A 27,873-nucleotide genomic window follows, 5' to 3' on the forward strand; every position below is an offset into this window, starting at 1 on the left:
CAGCCTGGATGATAAAATTTTAAAAAAAAAAAAAAAAAAAAAAATAAAGCAGCAGTGGTGTAGCTGGTACTGTATAGCTGATTGTGTTAGTTGGGTACCTAGGCTAACCTTGTTAGACTTATGAACAAATTGTACTTACGAACGTGCTCTCGGAAGATAAGCCATTCATATGTAGGAGACTTGCTGTATTTCAGTATGACCTCACCCTAACTAATTACATCTGTATAGACCCTATTTCCAAATAAGGTCACATTCTGAGGTTATAGGTGAACATGGATTTTTGGGAAACACTAACTAAGAACTACTGGATATTGATCCAGCATAGGTTGGATAAATGAATTAAAGTATTTGAAAAAAAGAAAGTTGCAAAAAGTTGAAAGTTTGAAAAAAAGAAAGTATTTCTTCAGTGGTATATGTATTAAAGGTAAGGGTGGGATTTCTGATGGTATGTTCACAAAATTCTAGTCAGGTGTCCAGGCCTGGTGAATAGCAAGAGCGAGTGCTTGGTAATTAATCACTTTTGGAATTTCTCCTGCACCAGTGCAGAGGTGGGGATGGAGCACCCTAAGGTGGGCTTCCAGGGGAAGGAAAGTTGGAGAATGACACGCCAAGATGGCAGGACCTCTCTCGGATACTGATCCAGTTACCTACTCTGCTGCATGACCCAGGAACTTAGAAGAGAATGAGAGGAGCTGGGTTCCTGTTTTTTAAGACAGAAACATCCTGCCCTCAGCATGGCCCAGTCAGCATGTCACAGACTAAATCCTCAGTTTCCTTTTTCCTTGAGACTGAGCTAGGAAGGGGATTGGTAGAGATAGCCCTGGTGTATTGGGAAAGGTGCCAGTGCTCCCTTCTTTTGGGACCATATAGGCTGGTTAAGGGTAACCAAACTTAAATAAGCCTTGAGAGTAAAGTTTGCATACTTAAATGCCTTCATGGGCTGGGAAAATAACATGAATGTTTGAGGCAGCTGGAATAATTTATAGGAGGTATGAGGGCTTGTAGTAAACTGAAAAACATTTGGCATTTAGATTCTGAAATCTGAAAGCCAAACAGAATGCATTCCCAAGCTGGATTCACCCTGTAAACTTTGCATTTGCAAACTTCTGCTTGGTAGCAAATGGCATTTGCTTGGAGTCCGGAGAATCAGAGATAGAGCGTCCTTGAGGTCTAGGTTCTTTGTAGCAAATTCATAGTTCTTGGAGCATACATTTAAGATCACATTTTAGAAAAGGCTATCTCTGTCTACCATGGATTATGACAGTATTTTTTTAGGAGCCACATAAATTTTATTTTTATTGCCATGTAAAATTTATTTTTATTGCAGTAGTCATCATAGGGATGTTTTGATCTGGTGACTCCATATGTTAAGTCAGTGCTGGAACATAATCATATATTTGAAGACTGAAAATAGCTTCTTTTGTTCACTTTTCTATTTGGCACCTTATTTTGATGGTTGCAGTGCACTTTTCCCTCTGAAAGTTTTTTAGTAACTTTTCACAAAAAGCAGTAATGTTTGACTACTACTTAGGAAAATTACTTTTTATTCTGTTTCTCAGTTTTAACTATTTTGAGATCTGAAGTTAGAAGGGGGACTGACTGGGTGTGGTGACTCACGCCTGTAATCCCAGCACTGTGGTAGGCTGAGGCAGGAGGGTTGCTTGAGACCAGGAGTTTGAGCTATGATCGTGCCACTGTATTCCAGCCTGGACAACAGAGTGAGACCCTGTCTCACATATACACACAAAAAGGGTGAGAGGCAGGCTGGATGACATGATTACTGAGCAGAGATACATTGCTCATGTCATACTTAAACCTAGGCTTGCAGTGTAGTAAATGGATGAGGATTTAAGACTTACTTGGCATTGTGGGGATTATTTTAGGGAAGGATGGGAGAGGCTGTTGCTGTAAATTGGAAAGATGACATTTTCTCCAGGTACCATCAGCCCATTTTTATTTCTATCATCCATGCGTGTAGAACTCTGACTGGGGGCAATTGTTATAGAATTGTTAAGCCTGACCAGGGGAAAAGCATAGTAGAGGATTAAGGATGAATGAAATGAAGAGAATCTCTGTCCCTGGCAGAATGTGCATGTACATTTCTCCTATGCCCTTGTCCCTCTTCCTCTGCAGAGAGTGTTGGAAGTGTCCAACCATTGGTGGTATTCCATGCTCATCCTACCGCCTCTGCTGAAAGACAGCGTGGCAGCGCCTCTGCTCTCTGCCTACTATCCCGACTGCGTTGGCATGAGCCCGTCCTGCACCAGTACACATCACACTGCCACTGGCAATGCCAGCCCGGGGAAGTTGGAGCACTCCAAGGTGGCCCCCTCCGTGCTCGGTGAGAGCCCTTCCTAGTACTGTGCTTTCCGTTCCCCTCTGCCTGGAAATGTATGGGTGGGCAAAATACAATAAGATATTTATTTATTTGAAGTGGTGTCTCACTCTGCTCAGACTGGACTGCAGTGGCATGATCACAGCTCACCATGGCCTTGATCTGGGCTCAAATGGTCCTCTTGCTTCAGCTTCTCAAGTAGCTAGGACTACAGGTGCATGCCACTACTCCCAGCTAAATTTTTTTATTTTTTGTACAAAGTCTTGCTGTATTGCCCAGGCTGGAAGAATTTTTTAAAAAAAATATGTGTGACCTGTGATATAAAGCACCCATTATTCCATAAATTTTTTTTATACTGTGAGTCAGTCATAGCATTTGTGTATAGGGTGCAGTTAATTTTTTCCCTCAATAATTTGGAAGACTGTCAGGCATGGTGGCTCACACCTGTAATCTCAGCACTTTGAGAGACTGAGGTGAGAGGGTTGTCTGAGCCCACGGGTTCGAGACCAGCCTGGGTAATGTGGCAAGATCTCATCTCTACAACAAATTAAAAAAAAAATTAGCTGGGCATGGTGGCATGCACCTATGGTTCCAGCTACTTGGAAGGCTAAGGTGGAAGGATCATCTGAGCCCAGCAGGTCGAGGCTGTGTTGGCTGTGAGTGTGCCACTGCACTCCAGCCTGGGTGACAGAGTGAAACTCCAGCTAAAAAAAAAAAAAAAAAAAAAAAAAAAAATTGAAAGGCCTATAACACTTACTCATGTATTATCTACAGGGTTTAATGTGTGTTTATTTGAAAGTTGTACAGCTATCTAATTTAACGAAAACATGAACTCTGATTGACAAGGAGAAAGTTAACCTATATGAGCAGTTCTTTTTTTCTGAGTCTTAATCTGCCTCTAATAATGCCATTGGTGATCCCAGCAAAATGATCTACTCTGGAAAAAATTTAAAACTTCAGTCAGAGAAGGCATACTGTTGACTATTTACTTTAAAGGAATCTTTAGAATTTTATGTTAGAATTCTTGATGTATAAGCAAGAATTTTGGATCTTCTATTGCCTGAATATAAAAATAGCATTTTTTGATGGTGCACATAGATTTTTGTATCGTGGCCCTATCTTAGGATTTTTAACTAGTAACACTGGATCCCCTTAAAATGTAGACATGGAAATCAAAGCTAAAGTGCCAGCCTGGTCAACAAAGCAAGACCCTATCTCTACAAAAAACAAACAAAAAACTTAGGCATGGTAGATCACCTGAACCCAGGAGGTCGAAGCTGTGGTGAGCTGTGATCATGCCACTGCATTCCAGCCTGGGCTACAGAATAAAATCATGACTCAAAAAAAAAGGAAAAAAGAAGTGATAATTCTCAGATTAATGAAGGTGTAATGAAATAGGCACTCAAATACTACTAGCAAGAGTGGACAGTTTAACAGTGTTCATCAAAAACCTTAAAGTGGAAACTCTTTGACTCAATGGTGGAATTCCTAAGAATTTATCCTAAACAGATAATCAAAGGTAAACCCAAGGATTTATGTACAAAGAAATTTGTTTTGGTATTATTTATTTATAGTAGTGAAATAATTGGATGAAATTTAAATGCCTAGCCATAGGGGAATGATTAAATAATAAGAAAATAGTATGTATAGTATATCATATTTAGTGACATGAAAAAATGATATTTTGAGTTTTAAGAAGGAGGTTATAAAACAGCACTTTTATAGCATTTTAGAAAACTTTTCAAAACAAATATCTATATATTAATATTTTCTATTAATAGAAACAGAAGTAAGGATAGAATGCACCCCTATGCAACACTACCACTCAGGCATAATCAGTGGTTAGTGATTGTTATTTACTTCTGGGAGCCTATTCATTTTATAATCAGAAAAGTGCCATCAAATTTTCTTTTAAAATATATCTCCAGCCAGGCATGGTGGCTCATGCCTGTAATCCCAGCACTTTGGGAGGAGGAGGCAAGAGCATTGCCTGAGCCCAGGGGTTTGAGACTAGCCTGGGCAACTTGCCCAGACCTTGTCTCTACAGTAAGTAAAAAAATTAGCTGAGCATGCTGGTTCCCCTCTGTGGTTCCAGCTACTTGGAAGACTGAGGTGGAAGGATTGCCTGAGCCCAGCAGGTTGAGGCTGCAGTGGTTGTAAGCATGCTGCTGCACACCAGTCTGTGTGACAGACTCCAACTCAAAAATAAACAAACAAATAAATAAATAAATCTCCATGGGGAGTTGGTGTTCAGTGGATATAGAGTTTCAGTCTTGCAGAATGAGAAAGTTCTAGAGATCTATTGCACAGCAATATGAATATACTTAACACTACTGAACTGTACAGTTAAAAATAGTTAAGATGGTAACTTTTATGGTACTTTTTTTTTAAATCACAACTAAAAATAAAAATTTTTTCCATACCATGGGCATTAAAGTTGTGAGTAATTTGAAGAAAGAATGAAAAAAAAAACCTAACTCATGTATGTTCTATCCACCTGTATAGAGGAAGCAGAGATCTTTATTATGTAGGATAGACAGGGGTTTATCTAGACTATCCTTTTTGGCTTGTTTTTTCTCTTTAATTCTTCCAGATTTGGAAGTTATAGTTTGTAGAAGTTGCCCATTTGTGTGACTTGTTAGTTCCAGGCATGAACCGGTACTTCCAGCCGTTCTACCAGCCCAATGAATGTGGCAAAGCCCTCTGTGTGAGGCCGGATGTCATGGAACTGGACGAACTCTATGAGTTTCCAGAATATTCCCGAGATCCCACCATGTACCTGGCTTTGAGAAACCTCATCCTCGCGCTGTGGTATACGAACTGCAAAGTAAGTAAGGGCATGTGAGCCAACAGCACATGGACAGAGGACTTTGTTGAAGGAGAGGAGGTGCTTAACCTGAGGATGGAACCTTTAGACCAGGGTTTCTCAGACTTGACACTATTGACATTTTGGGCCAATGAATCTTTGTGGTGGGGGCTATCCTATACACCACAGAGTGTTTTGCAACATTCCTGGTCGTCTCTACCCATTAGATTCCAGTAACATTTACCAGTTTGACAGTCAAATATGTTAGACATTTCCGAATGGGGGCAGAGTAGCCCCCTGCTGAAAACCACTGCTTTAGAACACATGAAGTCAGAATGCTGACTCTCTAGTGAGTGAGTTAAGCATAAGGTGTAAAGTTTGGTTCAGAGAGTTTGATGGCAATGCCGAAAAGGAAAAAAAAAAAAATCAAAGATTGGATTGTAAACATTTGAGGGTAGGGATTGAGTTAAATTTATCTCAGTGTCCTCAACCAACCAAGACCACTGTTTTCTCTCTGTTGGGACTAAATAAATGAGAGGGGTATCACACGGCACCTGTCTTGAAAGGGGTGAAGATAAAATCAGCTTTTATTCTTAAAGTAATTTTATTCTTAAAATAAGAATAAAAAGTTAGACTGTCTTGGCTCTAGTGTTTTTCTGGTTTCCTAGTTTCATTAGCAATTATTTGAGTCATTGCTGAATGCAGAGCATAGTGCAAGATACTAAGGTAGTCTTGATTAAAAAAAGATATTCCAACTTCACCTTGGTTTTTCACTGGATTAGACTCCAATATGAGACAGATGACCTAATTAAGTTATGGCTGTTAATGCAATTTATATGAATTATATGCAGGTAAGTAGGTTGAGCAAGGTAGAAATACTCATTTTCTGCCCAGTAGACTTGGTAAAATTTACTGAGCTGGAGCTGGGCATGGTGGTTTACGCCTATGAGATCTCGCACTTTGGGAGGTCGAAGCAAGCAAATTGTTTGAGTTCAGGAGCTTGAGTCCAGCCTGGGCAACATAGTGAAACCACATCTCTTCAAAAAATATTAGCTGGCCATGGTGGCACGTGCCTATAGTCCTAGGTGTAAGGATCGCCTGTACCAGGAGGTTGAGGCTACTGTGAGTTGTGACTATTGTGCACATGCTACAGCGCTCCAACTTGGTGACAGAGTAAGACCACAAGTCAGGGGGAAAAATTTTACTGAACTGAACAAAACCGTGGTCAGAATTTTCTGTGAGTAAGTTAGACAGATATGCTTTTTAGAAACAGCTTTAGACTGAAAATGGTAGAATGCAATTGCAGTCTTAGCTACTAGGGATGCTGAGGCAGGAGGATCACTTGGGCCTAGGAGTTCAAGACCAGCGTGGACAATGTTGCTGGATTCCATCTGAAAAGAAAAAAATGGGAAACAGCCTTGAATTCATTTTTTAAAAATCATATTTCTTTTTATTTGCCTTTGAAATTTGATTTATACAGGGGAAGAATCTTATAGAAAAAGTCCTGACTTTGCCTGGATCTATTTTAACTTTTAATAAGAAGATAAAATTTATTGTATTTACCTAAGACAGTAGTGGAAACATAAATATGTTTGCTTTAAAAGAGTCAAAGACTTTGAAATGACTTTTAAAATACAGATTTATTATCTTCTGCAGCAATCCAAGCCAATTTTTGGTAGAATAATCATTATTTATTACTTTATAAAATGTTTTTTTTTTCTATTAAGATTTGCAGGATTGGCAGTGATTATTTAGACCTATATTTTTAATTTAACAGATGTTAATACTTCCTGATAATCTTTTCTGCCAGTGTTGTACGTGTTGTTTCTGGAATACTTCCAGCATATAGACATCTGCCTGTGTTTGGTTAGGTTCTGGTGGAGCTGGGGGCTGGTGATGAGAGGGGAGGCCTGGGTGGTAGCCCATCAGTCCCTTTCTAACGTCCTGACGCTGGGCTGAGACAGTAACTTTGTTACTGTTGAGTCTTAGAAATGGACGGAGGCCATGCCAGAACTGGGTGAGCAGAGAAAGGCATTGTCTTTTTTTTCTTTTCCACTCAGTTTCTTAAATCAGCCCCCTTTCCCCCCACACATCTTACCAGTCATGAAAATGCAGCTTTTCCTGCTGCCAGTACAAGTAGCAGCCTAGATTTCCATAGTGGCCTTTATTGAGTCAGGAATGTGATATGCTCTACCTCAAAGGTCCTATAGCAGTGATCTCATTAAGAAAAATTTACATGATAAAGTGTAAATTGTTGTATCCTTCTTTTGTCTCTCTCTTTTTTTGCCCTTCACCAGGCAAACCCCCTTTTGTTTTTACTAACTTAGTGATAAGTAAGGATTTGAATTAAATATTCTAAAGAATATTTAAACAAATTTTTTTTTTAAATAAGAGATAGTTGTCCTCTGACTTTGTTGCCCTGGCTGGTCTTGAACCCTGGCCTCAAGTGCAGTGTTCCCTCCCAAAGTACTGGGATTGCAGGCATGAGCCGCCATGTCCAACTAAAAAAAATTTTTTTGAGATAGGATTTAGCTCTGTTGTTCAGGCGGGAGTGCAGTGGTGCGATCAAGTCTCACTGAAACCTCAAACTTCTGAACTTAAGTGATCCTCCCACCTCAGCCTCCCAGGTAGCTGGGACTACAGCTGTGTACCACCATACCTGGCTAATTTTTTGTAGAACCGAGGTCTGACTATGTTGCCCAGGCTAGTCTCAAACTTCAGACCTCAAGTCATCCTCCCACCTTGTCTTTCCAAATTGCTGGGATTACACGTGTAAGCCACCATACCTGGACTTCTTTTTTTTTTAATTATTGTGGTAAAATACACATAACATAAAATTTACATATGACCCCGCAGTCCCCCTACTGGGAATATACCCTGAAGAACTCAAATCGCTCTATAAAAAAGATACCTGTACACATATGTTTATCCCAGCATTGTTCACAATAGCAAGATCATGGAACCAACCATGCTGTTCATCAAAAGAGGACTGGATAAAAAAAAAAGTGGTACAATACACAATGGAATATTACGCAGTCATAAAAAAGAACAAAATCATGAATTTTGCAGCAACCTGGATAGAATTAGAGTTTGTAATACTGAGTGATCTCTCACAGAAACAAAGATCTGAGTATCACATGTTCTCACTCATAAGTGAACTTTGAACAACTATCGTAATACTATAAGAAAAGGATTGACATTGGAGGGAAACTATGGGGGGGCAGGGAGGAGAAGGGAGGTGGGATTAACGGTAGTCAATATCTGTCTGGGGATGGGGTGGAGGGGGGGACATACCTCATCAACAAGGGTACCTGCACAATGCATATTTGTATACCTAACCCTTAACTGTACCCCACAATTTTAAAATAAAAAATATGTATTAAAGAATTTTTCACCATTTTAGCCATTGTAAAGTGTGTACTTCAGTGGCATTGAGTACCTATATAATGCTATACAACCTTCACTACTATCTAGTTCCAGAACGTTTTCATTATCCCAAGAGGGAACCCCATACCCTTTAAGCATTCACTTCCTATTTTCCCGTTCCCAGCACCTTGCAGCCACTAATCTTTCTCTGTATATTTGTCTATTCTGGATATTTCCAATAAATTGAATCATATGTGAGGCTAGCTTTCACTTACTATAGTATTTTCACGGTTCATCTATGTTGTAGCATAGGTCAGAACTTTATTTGCTTTTATAGTTGAATAATATTTCATTATATGGATATATCACATTTTGTTTCTCCATTCATCCATTGATTGACATTTGAATTGTTTTTACCTTTTGACTATTTGAATACTGCTGCTGTGAACATTTTGATTGAATATCTGTTTTCAGATGTTTTGGGTGCATAACTAGGAATGGATTACTGGATAATATGGTAATTTTATGTTTAACTTTTTGAGGAACCAAGACGTTTAAAAAAATTAGTTTGCTTTCTATTTTTTGGAGTCAGGGTCTCACCATGCTTCCCAGGCTGGTCTTGAACTCCTGGCCTCAAGTAATCCTCCCACCTTGGCCTCCCAAAGCACTGAAATTACAGGCATGTGAGCCACTTTGCCTAGCTTAGTTTGTTTGTTTGCTTATTTATTTATTGAGTTGGAGTCTCATTTTGTCGCCCAGGCAGGAGCAGTGGCACACTCACTGCTACCATATCCGTGACCTGTTAGGCTCAGGCGATCCTTCTGCCTCCTCCTTCTAAGTAGCTGGAACTACAGACACATGCCACCACTCCCGGCTAGTTTTTTTGGTGATTTATTGTAGAGATGAGTTCTCGCCAAGTTGCCCAGGCTCATCTCAATATCCTGGGTTCAGGCAATCCACTCGCCTCGGCCTCCCAAAGTGCTGGGATTATAGACTGAGCCATCATGCCCAGCCCTCATGGTGGTTTTAATTCACATTTCCCTGATAATTAGTGATGTTGAGCATTTTCTCATATACAGTTGGCCCTTTTGTACCCATGGGTTCTACATCTTGAAAATATTCAGAAAAAAGTGAATTGTCCATCCTTGCTGAACATGTACAGACTTTTCTTCTTATTATTCCCTAAACAATACCGTGTAACAACTAGTTACATAGCACTTATATTAGGTATTGTAAGTAATCTATGGATGATTTAAAGTTTATGGGAGGATGTGTATAGGTTATATGTGATACCATGCCATTTTGCATAAAGAACATGAGCATCCATGGATTTGGTCTCCTTGAGAGGGCCTGGAACCAATTTCATGGATATGAGAGACAACTCTACCTGTTTGCCATTTGTATATCTCCTTTTGAGAAAGGTTCCAGTTCTTTGCCCATTTTTATTTTTCTTTTTTGCTGTTGAGTTGTTTAAGTTCCTTGAGTTTTTTGTTGTTGTTTTGTTTTTTTAACAGTTTGGTTTCATTTCCAAACACAGGAAGCTCTTACTCCTCAGAAATGTGTACATCACATCATTGTCAGGGGTCTCGTGCGCATTCGATGCGTTCAGGAAGTGGAGAGGATACTTTATTTTATGACAAGAAAAGGTCTCATTAACACAGGAGTTCTCAGCGTGGGAGCCGACCAGTATCTTCTCCCGAAGGACTACCACAATGTAAGTGACTAGCTGTAGCAGTAGCACTGCCGTTGGTCAGGACAAATGCCAGTCTGTTGCTGTTAATAATACCAGAAGTCACATTATCCCTATAAAACTTATAGAAGCAAGACTTGTAGAATATATTTCTCCCAAAAGGAGAATATCAAGCACTGTTTCCCAGACTTGCAGATAAAAAAGAGGAGATTACTTAAGACAAGTACCACCATATTTTTTAGGAAAGTAACCTTCTAAGGACATCAAAGAAATGTAGATGAACTAACATTGCTGGGCAGTTCCAGGACAACTGAAACAGTACATTCTTATCATTGCTCATTGTTTTGTTTCTTTTCTTTTAAAGAAATCAGTCATCATTATCGGGGCTGGTCCAGCAGGATTAGCAGCTGCTAGGCAACTGCATAACTTTGGAATTAAGGTACGATTTTGGGGACATGTATTTGGAAACAGACGGTTGGCTACTCCTTTTGGTCCAAAGTTACTAGGACTTGGAAACCAGTTCTTATTTTTAGGGAAGAATGCTGAATGCATTATATCTTTATATTAGATTCTAGAAATGTTACAAAATTTGAAACTGATCTAATAAAAGAAAGGTAAATAAAAATAGAAATTCTCACAGCTCTGAAGAGATTTTTAGACTCTATGAGCAATTCAAGAAATTCTAACCTAACTTGGTATTAAAGCAGAAATTCTTGACAGATTATTATTATTATTATTTTTATTGAGTTGGAGTCTCACTCTGTTGCCCAGTCTGGAGTGCAGTGGCATACTGACAGCCACCCCAGCATCAACCTGCTGGGCTCCAGTGATCCTTCCGCCTCAGCCTTCCAAGTAGCCGGAACTACAGGTGCACGCCACCAAGCCCAGCTAATTTTTGATTTATTATAGAGATGAGGTCTTGCCAAGTTGCCCAGGCTGGTCTTGAACCCACGGGCTCAGGCAATCCATTTGCCTTAGCCTCCCAAAGTGCTGGGATTACAGACTGAGCTACCAACCCCGGCCCATCTTCTTATTTTGTGGCAGCTGGAAAGATGGCTTCTGTTCTTAAATCCCTATTCAGTGTTTCTTTCAGAGAAACTGGAATTGTTATCCTCTTTTTTCTGCCTTTCTGCTTTCTGGGCCTTTTGGGAAGGTTTGCGTTGACCTGTCCACTGTAGAACACTCTCCTCTAGCAATGTCATCTTTACTTTCTCATGCGGGGCTCAGGCCATATTTCTGCCTCAGCTTTCCAAGTAGCTGAAACTACAGGCAAGCACCACCAAGCCCGGCTAATTTTTAAAAAATTTATGGTAGAGACAGGGTATCACCAAGTTGTCCAGGCTGGTTTTGAACCCCTGGACTCAGGTGATCCTCTCACCTCAACCTCTCAAAGTGCTGTGCTCAGCTGACAGATTATTTTATTTATTTATTTATTTTGAGTGGGAGTCTCACTTTGTCGCCCAGACTGGAGTGCAGTGGCCGCTCCCGGCTACTGCAGCCTCAACCTGTTGGGCTCCGGCGATCCTTCCGCCTCAGCCTTCCGAGTAGCCGGAATTATAGGCATGCGCTACCAGGCCTGGCTGATTTTTTGATTTATTGTAGAGATGAGGTCTCGCTGCCCAGGCAGGTCTAACCCGCGGGCTCAGGCAATCCACTCACCTCAGCCTTCCAAAGGCGCGGGATTACAGGCTGAGCCACTGAGTCAGGCTGACAGATTATTTTTAACACAATAGGGGCACTGGGGAGAAGCCTTTGTGCAATAAAGAAATAAATAATAAAACAAATAGAAGAATGGAAATTTACCATTTCTTGTGTAAAAGCTTCTGAAATACTCAGTTAAATTTTTTAATGCAAATCAAAAACACCCTTTGAGTCTCATTTTGGCAAACAAAAGCATTTGCTTTTGAAAACAAGATTGAACTAGTTAATCCATTGGTTGAAATAGAATTATATGACTTTTAGTATACCATACATATTTAAGATAGCCTGCTTCCCCAAGGTAGGATAAGGCAATATGCTGTTGCTAAACTCTTACCATATTCCAATTGTTCAAAATTAGCCAAAACAGAGACTATATCAAAAAAATTTGTGTGATTCAGTATCAAATTGCCATTAACTGCATTCACATTAACCATCTCCTAGATTTCTGTGTTTTGCTAGGTCTGATGCTTCTCTTCTTTTTAAAATCTTACTTTGCGCCGGGTATGGTGGCTCATGGCTGTAATCCCAGCACATTGGGAGGCAGAGGTGAGAGGATTGATTGCCTGAGCCCAGGATTTCGAGACCAGCCAAGGCAATTTGGTGAGATCTCGTCTGTAAATAAATTTTAAAAAATTAACCAGTCGTGGTGGCTTGTGCCTATAGTTTCATCTACTTGGAAGGCTGAGATGGAAGGATCGCCTGCACCTAGCAGGTCAAGGCTGCGGTGGCCATGAGTGTGCCACCGCACTCCAGCCTGGGTGACTGAGTGAGACTCTGACTAAAAAAAAAAAAACTTATTTTCAAAAGCTGTGGTTTTTAGTAAACCCAAACTGCAAATTAGTTTGGAGGAGAGGAGTCTTTTCACTATTCTCTATCTGGTTAAAAAAATGACTTTCTTTTTTCATACTATCTTCTCTGTGGCAAGATTTTCCAAGTTGAGAAAAGCTTTCCGCAGTTTTGCAATAGAGAGATTTTGCTTTTGGTTGAATGGAAGACCTAAGTCTTGGATTATATTATATTGTGGCAAAACAGAAGAATCTGAGTTGGATTTTTAGAAAGTGTACTTGCATTTTGAAATTTTTTTTGTGTGTGTGGTATTAAGCTAGGAAGTGTTTTAATTGACTATTTCAGTGTTAGATATTTGGGCCAAGGTTTTTTGTTTGTGTTTTACTTGAGAAACCTATGAATGAACAAATCATGTGGTGGCTCATCAAATTACAGGGAAGGTTATTAATATTCACAATCTAGAGAGGCTGTCTTTAATGTTCACCTTTCTTCTTAAACTAAAAAGAAAACTAGAAATGAATGGCTCTGTGTAAAACTGAAGTCAGAGAAAGAGGCTGGAGAAGGTAGAGCTGCAAGGTGTAGCCCTCCTAGTTAAAGAAAGTGAAGAATTTAGGTCAGAGAAAGAACATTGAAAGTACCCCTGTTACTTTCTTCTTACTCTTCCCAAGTGATGAGGAAGATGCCTGGGAGACCATCCATACCCTGAGTAACCTGAGAGATGGTTAACTCAGGGAGCTTCTTCTCAAGCAATTTGAAGTTGTGCTTTTAGGGATCCAGAAACAAAATGACTGACCTTGTGATGAATAGGACACATGTTCTCTGGGAAGGCAGCCCTGGGATGTATGGTGCCTTGAATCCCAGAGCTGCAGGAGAGACACTGCCTGTCCATTTAAGAGCTGCCTCTCATGCCACCGCCATTAGAAATTTGGAGGAGATAAAAAATAGGTTGGGTGTAGGAGAACCAACCTGGTTAGGCCAAGCCCACAAGGTCATCATGCTTATACAGGCTGGCCTGTGTTTTTTGTTTTGTTTTTAAGTATGGTCATATCTTAGGGAAGTTAAGGCTTATTTACAATGCTAAAGGAATTTTGCTACATAAATAGATATTTCTTAGGGAAAATCACCTCTTTAGCCTAGTTTTTAACTGTGCCTTATTATTTTTGGAATATTATTTTATGAAAACTTTCCAAGTACATTTAATATGGATGATTCAGCAAATCATATCATTATTTGATTTGAGAGGAAATAATTTGAAGGGTTCCTCTGACAGACCACTTAGTTACTCCTAGCTGAAATCTGGAGGAATTGCTCTAGACATCGATTCTGGCTTCTGTTCACATTGCCTGCTTTGTAGTGTTGTCTCTGTAGAAGTATAATACATTAATTAAATACTGAGGTTATTTAGCAGTGTCATTCTGTGTTTTATAAAACTATGTTTGGTGTGACTTTTCTTTTTTTTGAGTTGGAGTCTCACTCTGTCACCCAGACTGGAGTGCAGTGGCCGCTCCCGGCCACTGCAGCCTCGACTTGCTGGGCTCCGGCCATCCTTCCGCCTCAGCCTTCTAAGTAGCTGGAACTATAGGCGTGTGCTACCATGCCTGGCTAATTTTTTTGATTTATTGTAGAGATGAGGGCTCGCCGAGTTGCCCAGGTGGGTCTCGAACCCGCGGGCTCAGGCAGTCCACTCACCTCAGCCTCCCAAAGTGCTGGAATTACAGGCTGAGCCACCGAGCCCGGCTTGCTGTGACTTTTCTGTAGCATCCCTGATTGTCTGTCTTTGCAGGTGACTGTCCTGGAAGCCAAAGACAGAATTGGAGGCCGAGTATGGGATGATAAATCTTTCAAAGGTGTCACAGTGGGAAGAGGACCCCAGATTGTCAATGGCTGTATTAACAACCCAGTAGCACTAATGTGTGAGCAAGTGAGTGTCTTTAAAATTTGTGTGATAGATAAAAGAAAAACTGTCTCAATTTGCTTTTGTGAAGTATTAGTGTAAGGGGGGACCAAAAAAACCCCAGAATTGTGTATTTATTCTTACAGGTTTAAACTTCAGTCACCTCCAAACTACTCTCCATTTGACGCAATACACCTTTGGAAACACTCTTTCCACTGCTCAAAACAGTTTTTGAACTTGTCAGTTTTGATGCCTTTTAGTGTTTCTGCTGTTTTTTCACCTTTTCCACATCTGTAACATGTTCCCCTTTTGAGGACTTTTTTCATTGAGGAAACAAAAAAGTCATTCGGGTCAGGATCGGGTGAAGAGGAAGGTTGGGGCACAGGGGCCATGCTGTTTTTGGTCACAATCTGCTGAATACTCAGCGCTGTGGGCAAGTGTGCCTATAAATTACCCATCGTCAAATGGGCTAATGTAGTGAAAGAATATCTAATAAAAAAAAAATTCAGTGAAGTCGAACGCAGGCTCTCACAACAACGCTAGCTGGTACACTGATGCCAATGGGTTCCCAGAATACTTACCTAGCAGAAGAAGCTTATACTACAAGGGGCCCACCCTCCAAAAAATAATTTCCTTTTTTTTGGTCCCCCCTCATATGCTTCTAAAGTGAATAGCATATTACAACTTCCTTGTCCCCTCTGCAAAGTAGAAAAGAACAATTACACTTCTGCCTTTCTGAGAAGGGGAACTAAAGAACGTAAATGATTTTTTCCTTTTTTTTTAAGATCCTGAATTTTGTGTGCTATTTGCAGGCTACTTGATTAGCTCATAATTTTAGGGTTGTTAGATTTAGCAAATAAATATACAAGGTTTTTATTTAAATTTGACTTTCAGATAAACAAGTGATTATTTAGTACAAGTATGCCCCAAAAATTCCATGGGATATTTTTCATGCAATCTTTGGAACATACTTATACTGTACAAATTATATGTATTTATCTGAAAGTCAAATTTAACTGGGCTGCCTGTCTTATCTGGCAGCCTTGCAAAGTTTCTTTGAAGACTTGGTAGGTCTACAGCTTTTTAAAAACATGTATTGGCAGTAAATTCAATTTTAATTTCTGCTGTGAGTGTTTGTGTGTTTGTGTGTTCATTTACTTGAGGGTCCATAGAGGAGATAGACTGTTAGAGCAAGGACAGGCAGTGTCTAGCATCTGAAACATTAGCCCCAAAGTTATAGAGTGCCTGGCATAGAAGCTGTTGCTGCCACCCTCACGTTCTCATAAAATAAGTTCTTATAGATTTCATGCTGTTTTTTCACTGCCTGACTTTGCTACCATTCCCCATGAAGCCTAGTTAGCTTTATTTTTTAGACGTATTAGACCCTTTTCTCCATGAGAGCTCTGTCTAATTTCACCTTAGAACCTGTAAATATTTTTTCCAGGGAAAATTTTCACCTTCTTATTCTTATTATTTTGAAGCTTGGCATCAGCATGCATAAATTTGGAGAAAGATGTGACTTAATTCAGGAAGGTGGAAGAATAACTGACCCCACTATTGACAAGCGCATGGATTTTCATTTTAATGCTCTCTTGGATGTTGTCTCTGAGTGGAGGAAGGATAAGACTCAGCTCCAAGATGTCCCTTTAGGAGGTATGGGGAGAATGGTGTTCTGATTGTTCCATCTCAGTTGCATTCTAACCTAAGCTTGATCAGTAGTAGCATCATTCATTCACAAGGTTGGATGTCTGCAACAGGGTAGTCCTCTTGAGTGCTCCTTTGGGATAATGTTCCTCAGGGAGCAAAACTTCCTTAGAGAGCTGTAGATGCTTGTGTTGTGTGCACACACACAAACCTTTTTTTACACAGTAGCTGATGTTTTACAAAATTATCTAAATATTTAATTTTAAATTTCCCAGAGGAGTTTACTTTTAAGGATACATATGGTAAGCACTCTGTGAATAAATCATCACCCCTTAATGTCTTTTCTAGATAAGGGATTCTTTGTGCCAGGATTTCTTCTCTTTTCCTTTTCTTAAGCTTTTTTAAAGTATATTTTGATTAAGAATGCAAGAATATTATAATATAAAAATTGTAATAAAAATCTTTTGGTTTTTGTACTCAAATGGGCAATATTGACCACAGCTCTTTAGAAAACTTGACTTATTTCCACAAGGGTGCTAGCTGAAATTTTATTGTATTGCTTCTTGAATTGGTATCTACTTGACTTACTGTTTTGTGACCTGAACATACTCACTTGTAGCTCTTGGAGGCCTGTTGGAGTTTCTTGAAGTGTGAACATTTGAACTCAATCTGCAAGATGTTATTTTGTTTCAACTATATGTTTCTATGCAAGGGTTCTTAATTCTTCAGGTTGATATACATTTCATCTCTGTTTGGGTAAACTTCTCAATAGCAGAGATTATCTGTCTCTCTCTTTTTTTTTCTTCCTTTCTCTCTTCCTCAACTATTTCAACCCACCACCTCTAAGAGACTGGCCCATGCTGTAATCACCCTTAGTAAGTTGACTGACATACTACAACAGAACATTTTCAGAAATATAGCCCAGTCAACAGGGATCATTTAATCAAATGTAGTATCCAGATCAATTGATGGGCTATTAAATTTTCTGGAGTTGAGAATAGTTAGTTAGACTGACTGGTAGAATATTCTCAGAATTTGGTTAGTGTTGTGCACCTATGTGGTAGACGTTGGCTGGGGTTTTCTTTATGTTTCATTCAGAGGCACCAAATAAAAATGTTTAATGATATTACTTTGCCTTGGTCTTCCTGAAAGTTGTTAAGGGAGGCTCACCAATACTTACTGTGTAAATAGTGATTTCAACTTACTGATATTATAAAGCTTTAACAATAGTGCTCACATAGGCAAGATCATTATATCTTGCTTATTAGCATCTCAGTTTTCTGAGCTCTTAGCTTATTAGCACAAAGCTGGGAAAACCAAGATCTTAATACTAGGAGGCTGGGTTTCATTTCATAAAGCATAGTTATTAAAACTTATGCATGCTCTTTACCATAAAAAGCACATTAAGACCTCTGTCACAGTCTGTTTACACTTAATTTTATGTACTATTCTGGCAATCTGGGTGTTTTTCCACGTTCACAAAACTGACAGAACGTAGAAACTGCATAACAGGAGATAGGAATGGGGCTACTACAAAAAGCACTGAAAATGGCACAAAGTTGAGGGATCTGGGAGCAAAAGCCAAGCAAATCCAGAGGTTCCTTGGACATCCCCATCTTACACTCGGGTGTAAGAACCAAAAATTATGAGAACCTTGAGTTGTCAAAAAAAAAAAAAAAGTTGTTGGGTGTGGTGGCTCACACCTATAGTCCCAGCACTTGGGGAGGCTGAGGCAGTAGGATTGCTTCAGGTTAGGAGTTAGAGACAAGCTTAGGCACATAGCAAGATCCTGTTTCTACAAAAAATAAACAAAATATTAGCTAGGAGTTGTGGTGCACACCTGTAGTCCCAGCTACTTGGGAGGTTGAGGCAGGAAGATCACTGGAGGCTGCAGTGAGCTTTGATCACACTATTGCACTCTAGCCTGAGTGACAGAGCAAGAGTGACACCCTGTCTCAAAAAAAAAAGTTAACTGATATTCAGTTCTGTTTCTAGTCAGGCAAATGCATGGTACTTTGTAAAAACTTAGAGTCTCTGCTGTGAGGAAGGACAGGGACTTTTTTGTCACTGGAAAAGTTACAAAGAAATAACCTGTCAGTACATGCATAGAATTAGACATGAGGCCATAACCCTCCCCCATCTCCCAGCCTTCCTCAAAGGAATCTAAAACAATAATGAGAATGATATCACAGGGCTGTGCCTATACAGTTAAAAAGTCCAGCTGAAAGGAACAGATATGTGTTGGGGTTGATGGCAGGGAGAGATTTTGGAGGCTTGCAGCAGCCGAGTGATGTTGGTCTGTAAAGAATGGATGGGGCTGGGTGGGGGAAGGGCACTTCTGTGAAAGAGAGTGGGAATAGCAGACCCTGCAGAGTTGGAATTTGCTAGGAACAGATTCAGCCGCAGAGCCCATAAGTGGGCAGGTTGTAGTCACTTTTGGAAAGGCTAAATAAAATGTGCTAGCTTTGCCTGGCTGTGGTTTGGGAATTTATTACATGGATAGCAGGGAACCAGTAATTGAAGATACAGAGGCAGAGGGCTGATATGATATGTCTGTAAAGGAATATTCTTTTTTGGGAGAGACTATAGTCAACAGTTAATCTCTTCTAGGTCTCTTAGCTGAGGTGACATGTGAGAATTGTTTTTTCTTTTTCTTTTTTTTTTTTGAGTCACCCAGACTGGAGTGCAGTGGCCGCTGCCGGCCACCGCAGCCTCCACCTGCTGGGCTCTGGTGATCCTTCTGCCTTAGCCTTCCAAGTAGCTGGAACTACAGGCGTGTGCTACCATGCCTGGCTGATTTTTTTATTTATTGTAGAGATGAGGTCTCGCCAAGTTACCCAGGCAGGTCTCGAACCCACGGGCTTAGGCAATCCACTCACCTCAGCCTCCCAAAGCGTGGGATTACAGGCTGAGCTACCGAGCCTGGCTCTTTTTCTTTTTTTTTTAGTTGGAGTCTCACTCTTGTTGCCCAGGCTGGCTTAGGCAATCCTTCTGCCTCAGCCTTTAAAGTAGCTGGAACTACAGGCATGTGCCACTACCCCTGGCTAATTTTTTGATTTATTGTAGAGATGAGATCTTGCCAAGTTGCCCAGGCTGGTCTTGAACCTGTGGGCTCAGGCAGTCCTCTCACCTTGGCCTCCCAAAGTGCTGGGATTATAGGCATGAGCCACAGTGCCCAGCTGTGAGAATTGATATTAAGGCAATGTGGGACTAGAAAGGGAATGGTAATCCTCTCTCTGTGTGTGTTCCTATATGTGCAGGGATACTTACTTTATCTTGAGCAAAAGAGGAAACAATTTCTCAACTAAGCAGAAATTAAACAGTTCTGAAGATATAGAACCTATGTAGCTTTGTTTCTAGTTGAGATAAGCTTTCTCTTTCTGAGAGAAATCAACTTTATCAAGAGATTCTTTTTACCCTGAGTTTACTTGGGAAAAGACTTCAGAAGTGTTGGGGGTTTGCTGGGTGAAGGAGGTTGAAAGCAAAGGATAAGGAATTGAAGAATCATGTTAAAGCTGTTTTTTTCCTGCTTCGATTCACTCCCATTACAGAAAAGATAGAGGAGATCTACAAAGCTTTTATTAAGGAATCTGGTATCCAGTTCAGCGAGCTGGAAGGACAGGTACTTCAGTTCCATCTCAGCAACCTGGAGTATGCCTGTGGCAGCAACCTCCACCAGGTGCGGTTGGGCTTCATGTATGTGTGTGTATTTTGTGTATCTAAATAGTGAACTCAGGCTGGTTTGGTTAAACAGGGAAGAATGATTCTGCTGATTAAAAGTTTGAAAATCAGCTGGGCTCAGTGGCTCATGCCTATATTCCCAGCACTTTGGGAGGTGGAGGCGAGAGGATTGCCTGAGTCAAGGGGCTCAAGACCAGCCTGGGCAACTTGGCAAGACCTCATCTCTACAATAAATTAAAAAATGAGCCAGGCGAGGTGGCGCGTGCCTGTAATTCCAGCTACTGGGAAGATTGAGGTGGAAGGATCACCGGAGCCCAGCAGGTTGAGGCTGCGGTGGCCGTGAGCATGCCACTGCGCTCCAGCCTGGGTGACAAGTGAGACACCCACTCAAAAAAAAAAAAGTTTGAAAACCATGACTTCACTGGGCTCAGTAGTGGCTCAGTCTGTAAACCCAGTGCTTTGGGAGGCCAAGGTGAGTGGATTGCCTGAAGCCCGTGGGTTTGAGAGCCGCCTGGGCAATTTGGCGAGCCCTCATCTCTACAATAAATCAAAAATTAGCCGGGCATGATATTATACACCTGTAGTTCCAGCTACTTGGAAGGCTGAGGCTGAAGGATCACTGGAGCCCAGCAGGTCGAGGCTGCGGTGGCCTGGAGTGACCACTGTACCCCTAGTCTGGGTGACAGAGTGAGACTCCAACTCAAGGGAAAAAAAAAAAAGAAAACCATGACTTCTGAGTGTATTAACCCCACAGTGTTTTGCTGTTACTGTTTTAACATTTTTTTTAGGTGAGAGAAACCCTTCTTCAAGTAATGCCTATGATAAGTAAAACCAAAGAAAGCCAGGCCTTTGGGCTGAATCAGAGCAGAGTCTCATTAGCTGCCCTCCTTCCTTGTCCTCTGCAGAGGCCCTTGAGTTATTTCTGTGGAACCCTGGAGTCTAATAACACAGCTCTTGGGAAGCAAAAATATGGCCACCTTTCAATTCTGGTCTATTGGTCTTGTTAAAATAAATTTGAGCTTGCCTAACTCATTTAACCAGCTTGGAATTTAATACTCAGTATTCTGAATTTTGAATAGAAACTCCATGGATGATTTAATTTGTCCTCACTGAGACCGCTCCATTTCCACGTGATTCTGCCATGTGATTGGAATCATGCTGTCTTCCAAAATCATGCTGGGCTTCTACCTTTGTGGCCTTTCTGTGTTGAAATATGCCATGTTGGAGTATTTATAGTTGGGGTTGATCAAATGCAGTTTTACCCTCATAGAATTCTTCTTTGCTAGAGTTGTTGATATATAAAATCAGCTTTTGTCTTTATTAAGGAATGGTATCTATGCCCAAGTCATGTAGACCTTTTGTTCTAAAGTGAACTTCCCTGTGCATTGTTGAGATTTTCTTCTCACTGACAGTGGTATCTGCCTGGGCTGGTCTGTTGATCCCTGCTTCCTTGATGTTTACCTTATGGTTGGTGGCCCTGCCCTCCTATCTTGGGTGACTGTTCCCACCTGGAGCTCCTTTTATTAGCCCTCAGGCAAAGGCTCAAGGATTTATATTACTGTGTCCTCAATCTCTCTTGTTGTTTCCCAGGTGTCTGCTCGCTCCTGGGACCACAATGAATTCTTTGCCCAGTTTGCTGGTGACCACACTCTCCTAACTCCCGGGTACTCTATAATAATTGAAAAATTGGCTGAAGGGCTAGACATCCGGCTCAAATCTCCAGTGAGTATTGAGTATTGACAGTGGTGGGAGGCTCTGGCTTTGCCTTGTGTGGGGAGGATGTGCAGCTTGGGGTATATGTGGATTACTTAGGAGACAGGCATCTGCTTGGACATTCAGCCACTGTCTACAAGTACTTTGTGGTACGGTTATAGCCAATGTCTTTCACTTTATACCCTGTTATAAATATTTTCCATATTCTGAGAGTGTCTATACGTTTTAATTCCCTGAGTTTAGCTATACCTATTGTTTAGATCTCTGAGTGCCAGGAAATGATTCTCCATAGCCTTGGAGATGTAAAGGTGCATAATAGGATTGGAAAGGATCCTGGGTCACTTGGTTCCAGCTCTCACTTTTTTTTTCATAATTGCTTCCTGAGCAGGTGCAGAGTGTTGATTATTCTGGAGAGGAAGTGCAGGTTACCACCACAGATGGCACCGGGTATTCTGCACAAAAGGTAAGAGCTAGGACTCCACGAGGGTGGGTGGAGCTCCCCAGGACCAGGGGCCTGCTTGGGAGGAAAAACAGTCTTTCTCACCAAGCAGTTTACCTTTGGCAATCTGCCTGAGTCTTGTTGGGTTTCTGATGAATTATGTATCTCCACTTATTTGTGTGAAGATGTACATGCTACTTAACTGATCTAACACTATATAGATTCATGGCAGATGGAATTCTGAATAGTTTTCCTCGAAGTAGGTTCTGTGGTGCGTTAGTCTTGAGAGTTGAACAAGAAAAAAAATTTCTTGGCCAAATAAATTTGGGAAGTATTATATACCAAACTCTACTTTTAGGATTACATAGGACTTGTATAGGGTTAGTTAGAAGCATAGTAAAGACTCTAAGAAGTCCTGCATTAAAGAAATATATTTTTACTTTAATTCTGTGTTCTCCAAGTTTGTTTGTGTGTTTACCATGGAACCCTTTTTTAGATCAAGGAAGTTTTATGTTTTCATCTTGAAATTGGCAGAAGTGCTTTTATATAATTTAAACTTTTTTGTAAACAACTTTAGTAGGACAGTGACAGGTACTACTGAATCTAATACCTGAAATCACACTGAGATTTGTAGTATTGGAGAACAGAGATGCTTATGGATGAAGGAGATTTAATAAGCCTTGGAAGTTTGTTTTACATTTAGTTATATCTGAAGTGATTATCAATGAATGTCATTAATGAACTATCACTAGTTCCTTGACTAGCTCTGCTTTCTGTTTTTCTTCAGTTGTCTCAAACCTGTTTTACAGTCCTTGATGTTCATACAGAAATAAAAGATTGCATGTCACGTGGGTCTTGGGAATGGGCTGGAAATGGGGACTGTCCTAATATTATTCCTACCATTAACTAACTGGGAGACTTTGGACGGGCAGCCTCCAGGCCGCACTCAGAATCACCTGGGAGGTGCTTACAGAGAAAGGCTACAAAGCCCATCTGGCAGAGATTCCTGCTGAATTCTTCATGGTTTGAAGGCTTCCCAGTTGATTTCATTGTGTAGCCATGATTGACAACCTTGGCTACAGTGTTCTTATCTAGAAATCCCTAACACCTAAGGTTCTTCCTAGTGGTAAACATAAAAAATAAACAAGCAAGCTACCTTTTAAAATTGTGAGTCTGCTTGACAGTTCAGCCTCTGGTATCCTATTCTGCTTCTTGGCGTACAGGACAACAGGCTGTTTATGTTCCTTGCTTGATCACCCTCTGCCTAACCCCCATATCCATGTATATATATATATATTTTTTTTTTTTTAAAAGCAGGATTTATTGAGAGGACAGAAAAGCTCCCAGAGTGGGAGGGGACCCAAGGAGGTTGCCCATCCATGTATCTTGTACGTTTTATTGTTTGTTTATGAATGAGGGTCTCATTCTGTCAACCAGGTGGGAGTACAGTGGCATGATCATGGCTTACCGTAGCCTCGACCTCCTGGGCTCAGGCAGTCCTTCTGCCTCAGCCTCCTGAGTAGCTGGGATTATAGGCGCATGCCACCACACCTAATTTTTAAATTTTTTTTGTAGAGACGAGGTCTTGCTATGTTGCTCAGGATGGTCAATGTTAGTTCTAAGCATTATTGCAATCCTTTGAGGTTAGAAAGGCAGATACTGCCTGTATTTGTTAGATGTTTGGCAGAGGTGAGTGGCAGAGCTTGGCCACACGTTAGCATGAATCTGGGATAATGAACACAGTTTTCTTGACTCCATACTTAGGGCTGTTTCCTCCCTGTGTTTGTATTCCAGCCCTCCAGAGAAATGAGGGCACAGCTTCAGGCTGCACTTTGAAATGTTTAAAGCAAATATTTTTATTTTTATGTAGCTTAGCATGCATCTCAGTTTGTATTGGAAGTTTTCCCAAGCTTGTAAGTGAAAGATTTCCAACCCAACATGATAGACCAGTAAACCTTTGACAAACTGTAGCTTGATCTAGGCTGCTTCTATCAAGAGTTAGCTTTAGTTCTGTACCAGCGTGTGTTTATATCACTAGCCTGTTTACCTAAGTTGTGCTTTTGAAAGCTTTTTTGTCATTAAGAAAACATCTACATTTTATTTTATTGCAGTTCTTACATGTAATCTAACTGGGTAATTATTATTATTTTTTTTTTTTGGTTTTTGGTCATATGGTAGCTATTATCTATAAACTGATTATAAAATTCTTGAGGATAAATAACATGTTTTATACTTTGTGAAGTTTTCATGTGACAGAAAATAGTGACAAAAATCACAGCAAGAACTCTGAGCTTCCTGGGATTCTAGAATTATGGGCTAAGCCAAATATACAAAATCTTCTAGGGCCAAGGTAGATATGGTGCTTGGTCTTCAACTCTATTCTGTTCTCATCCTGTACTGCAGATACTGGAAAGTAAACACATACATACACTCTCTTCCTAGGCTTCCTTGCAGTGGAGGTTCTAAATACAAATTAGGGCCAGACGGTCCACTGCACTTGGATGAGATTTGGAAGGTATAGGGTGATTTTTGCTTCACATCTGCTGCTTCTACTGTCAAAAGCACAGTGGTAGAGGAGTTAGGTTCTTCTGCAGCAGGGGCAGTGGAAGTCCCAGGGTTCAGTCATTCACTTCAAAGCAGTGATAGCGCAGGCGTGAGGCACCCATTTTGCCGGTGCAGGTTGTTCTGTATGTGGCATGATTCAGGAACAGGTAGCAGTAGTAATGGCTTCCTGATTGAAGCAGTGATAATGTGGTCTGGAGCCAGAAATTTCTTGATTGTATGGTAAGACAGCAGTTTTTTTTAACCTTTTTAGTAATGGCTTCCTGATTGAAGCAGTGATAATGTGGTCTGGAGCCAGAAATTTCTTGATTGTATGGTAAGACAGCAGTTTTTTTTAACCTTTTTTTTTAGAGACGAGGTCTTGTGAGGTTGCCCAGGCTGTTCTTGAACTCGTGGCTCAAGCAGTCCTTTCACTTCGGCCTCTCAAAGTGCTGGGATTACCTCACCCAGCCCAACAGCAGCTCTTTGATAGCCTGGTTTTGTATATGGTTTTGAGAGTCATTCTTGAAGGCTCAACTTAGCATCTGTTTCATCAGCCCTTGTAAAAAGCTCTGCAGACTCATTTGAGACCTTGCGATCAGTTGCTTTCTCCTTGGGGAAAAGAAAAATTTCATGTGGCCTTATACAATTATAATTATTCCTGTCTGGGCATAGTGGCTCATACCTGTAATCCCAGCACATTGGGAGGGCTCAGGTGGGAGGATTGCTTGAGGCCAGGGGTTCAAGGCTGCAGTGAGTGTCACCGCACCCCAGCCCGGGTGACAGAACAAGACCCTGTCGAATAAAGTCCACAATTTTAATTATTCCTAATGTTTATAATAGGCTTTTCTGTTTATGAAGCATGTTGGCGTATCTTGAAGGTTTTAGTATTAAGTATTACCCCAATCCTTAGAGATTAGAAAGGGTTACTTATTTGGTAGAGATGAGTGACAGGGAATGGATGAGGAATGACGCACTAAGTTCTCCTCACTCTGTATTTGGAAGTGTTTCTTCCCGTGGCACTGCTTTTCGGGATTGGTATCTGCTGACTTCTCTTACCCAGGATTGCTAGCCATCCAGGCCTTTATGCAAATTCCTCCACATGAATGCCACTCCTGCTCAGCCAGACACTCTTGTGCAGTGAGCAACCTACGCTACTGTACAGAGTAGCCCTTTTCTCGCCAGATAACAATATGGGATGTTGACAGTCTCATGACGGACGATAGAGATGCATATTCTTTAGGTATTAAGATGTTCCTGGAAATGAACCCACTGAGTCGTGGTGGTGTGAGGTTCTGTTGCTGTTTGTGTGTGTTAACTGTTATTATTTTCCACAGGTACTGGTCACCGTACCACTGGCCTTACTACAGAAAGGCGCCATTCAGTTTAACCCACCATTGTCAGAGAAGAAGATGAAGGCGATCAGCAGCTTAGGCGCCGGCATCATTGAAAAGGTGGCTTTTATATCACTTCAGTCTCGGAACTAAAGGGAGTAGTGCCAGACGACAGGCGTTCACTTCTTTTTTTCTTTGAGTTGGAGTCTCACTCTGTCGCCCAGGCTGGAGTGCTGTGGCACACTCAAGGCCACCGCAGCCTCGACCTGCTGGGCTCCGGCGATCCTTCCGCCTCAGCCTTCCGAGTAGCCGGAACTACAGGCACGCGCTACCTGCCCTGCTAATTTTTTATTGATTGTAAACGAGGTCTCACCAAGTTGCCCGGGTTGGTCTTGAACCCATGAGCTCAGGCTATCCACTCGCCTCAGCCTCCCAAAGTGCTGGGATTACAGGCTGAGCCGCTGAGCCCGGCCCAGGTGTTCACTTCCGACATGGGGAAGTAGTGGGTAATTTTCAGTTCCAAAAGAAATTCAAAGGTTTCCTTTCCATTTGAATAATTGTTCATGAAGACTACAAAAGGATATTATCAAAGCAAAAGGTGGAGAGCTGACTCAGGTCTGAGAGTTCTGACTTCAGGAGAACAAGTCTTGTTATTCAGAATTTGAATTTGGTATAAGCAATTTTCTTTCTACTTTCCTTGTCTGCTCTCCATTCATTGGCCCCAGTGAGTACTGGTTTACTTCCTCTGCCTTGAAAATCTTTGGCAGAATCTGCCAGTGCTGTGGTAGATCCTGGCAGGCCTTCGCGTAGTAAGAATTTAACCTATGGACATATATGTTTCAAGAACAGGTCTCAGGACTGGGCACAGTGGTTCATACCTGTAATCCCAGCACTTTGGGAGCTGGAGGCAGGAGGATTGCTTCAGCCCAGAAGTTTAAGACCAGCCTGGGCAACATAATAAGACCTCATCTCTACAAAAAATATAAGTAAATAAATAAGCTGGGCATGGTGGCTTGTGCCTGTAGTCCCAGGTACTCTCAGGAGGCTGATGTGGAAAGATAACCTGAGCCTAGGAGGTTGAGGCTACAGTGAGCCGGGGTTGTGCTACTGCACTCCAGCCTGGGCAACACAGTGAGACTCCTGACTCAAAAACAAAACAAAACAAAACAGGTCTTAGGAAGGCTTTCATCTTCAGATTAGCATCTCGATTGTCAGTGTGTTCCGTCACCTGTGGGAGTATGGGATTGAATGCCAAGACACCGAACTCAGTGAGGAGACTGGACAGAGGGAGCGTTTGGTTTTGTTCTTTTGAACAATTTCTTTGTTTTAGAGTAGATACAGGCTGCTTCTTGGATATCACCCATGTTTTTGATGAGACACATTTAACCATCTTCCTCTTGCTCACTTTTCAGATTGCCTTGCAATTTCCTTATAGATTTTGGGACAGCAAAGTTCAAGGGGCTGACTTTTTTGGTCATGTTCCTCCAAATGCCAGTAAGCGAGGACTTTTTGCTGTGTTCTATGACATGGATCCCCAGGTAAGTCATGTGTGAAACGTGGTTGGAAATCCCTTTTTAACATTTACTGTTCAGCTTGGTAATGACACGTCAAGCTCAGGAACGAATGAATATTGAATATAGACTCTTGATATGTGTATATTGTGGGAGGACACTTAGACTGGGACATTTCCCTATAGAAAAGGAGCTCCGATATTTGCCATGTTTTCTTGAAGTACTAATGTTACTCCCTGGGATGTGAATTGGTTGCTTGTAGAAACGATGCTATTTCAGGCTGATTGGGGAACTCTTCTTCCGTGAAGTCAACAGCACAGTGAGTGAGTGGTGCATCAAACTTCCTTTTCCAGAGTCCTCTAGGGAGCTGTGGCAGGAGATGTGATTGGTACAGGTGAGGGAGGGTTCTGGTGACCGTATATGTGAGAGGTG

At 41.1% G+C, this 27,873-nt stretch overlaps 1 protein-coding gene across 1 annotated transcript in view; it reads left to right on the forward strand.

Annotated features, from left to right (window-relative positions):
* The window catches only part of KDM1B (lysine demethylase 1B), a 66,178-nt gene that overhangs the window by 30,691 nt on the left and 7,614 nt on the right, over positions 1–27,873 (forward strand). Inside the window, exons 9-19 of the mRNA XM_021711596.1 lie at positions 2,134–2,341; positions 4,978–5,162; positions 10,045–10,221; positions 10,562–10,636; positions 14,468–14,605; positions 16,060–16,231; positions 19,774–19,901; positions 21,494–21,625; positions 22,005–22,079; positions 25,934–26,050; positions 27,343–27,468. Of these exons, the coding sequence (XP_021567271.1) occupies positions 2,134–2,341; positions 4,978–5,162; positions 10,045–10,221; positions 10,562–10,636; positions 14,468–14,605; positions 16,060–16,231; positions 19,774–19,901; positions 21,494–21,625; positions 22,005–22,079; positions 25,934–26,050; positions 27,343–27,468 (1,533 nt within the window). The remainder of the gene's footprint in view (positions 1–2,133; positions 2,342–4,977; positions 5,163–10,044; positions 10,222–10,561; positions 10,637–14,467; positions 14,606–16,059; positions 16,232–19,773; positions 19,902–21,493; positions 21,626–22,004; positions 22,080–25,933; positions 26,051–27,342; positions 27,469–27,873) is intronic.

Source organism: Carlito syrichta, unplaced genomic scaffold (genome assembly GCF_000164805.1).
Source record: "Carlito syrichta isolate Samal-C Ts95f unplaced genomic scaffold, Tarsius_syrichta-2.0.1 Scaffold302395, whole genome shotgun sequence".
Taxonomy (NCBI): domain Eukaryota; kingdom Metazoa; phylum Chordata; class Mammalia; order Primates; family Tarsiidae; genus Carlito; species Carlito syrichta.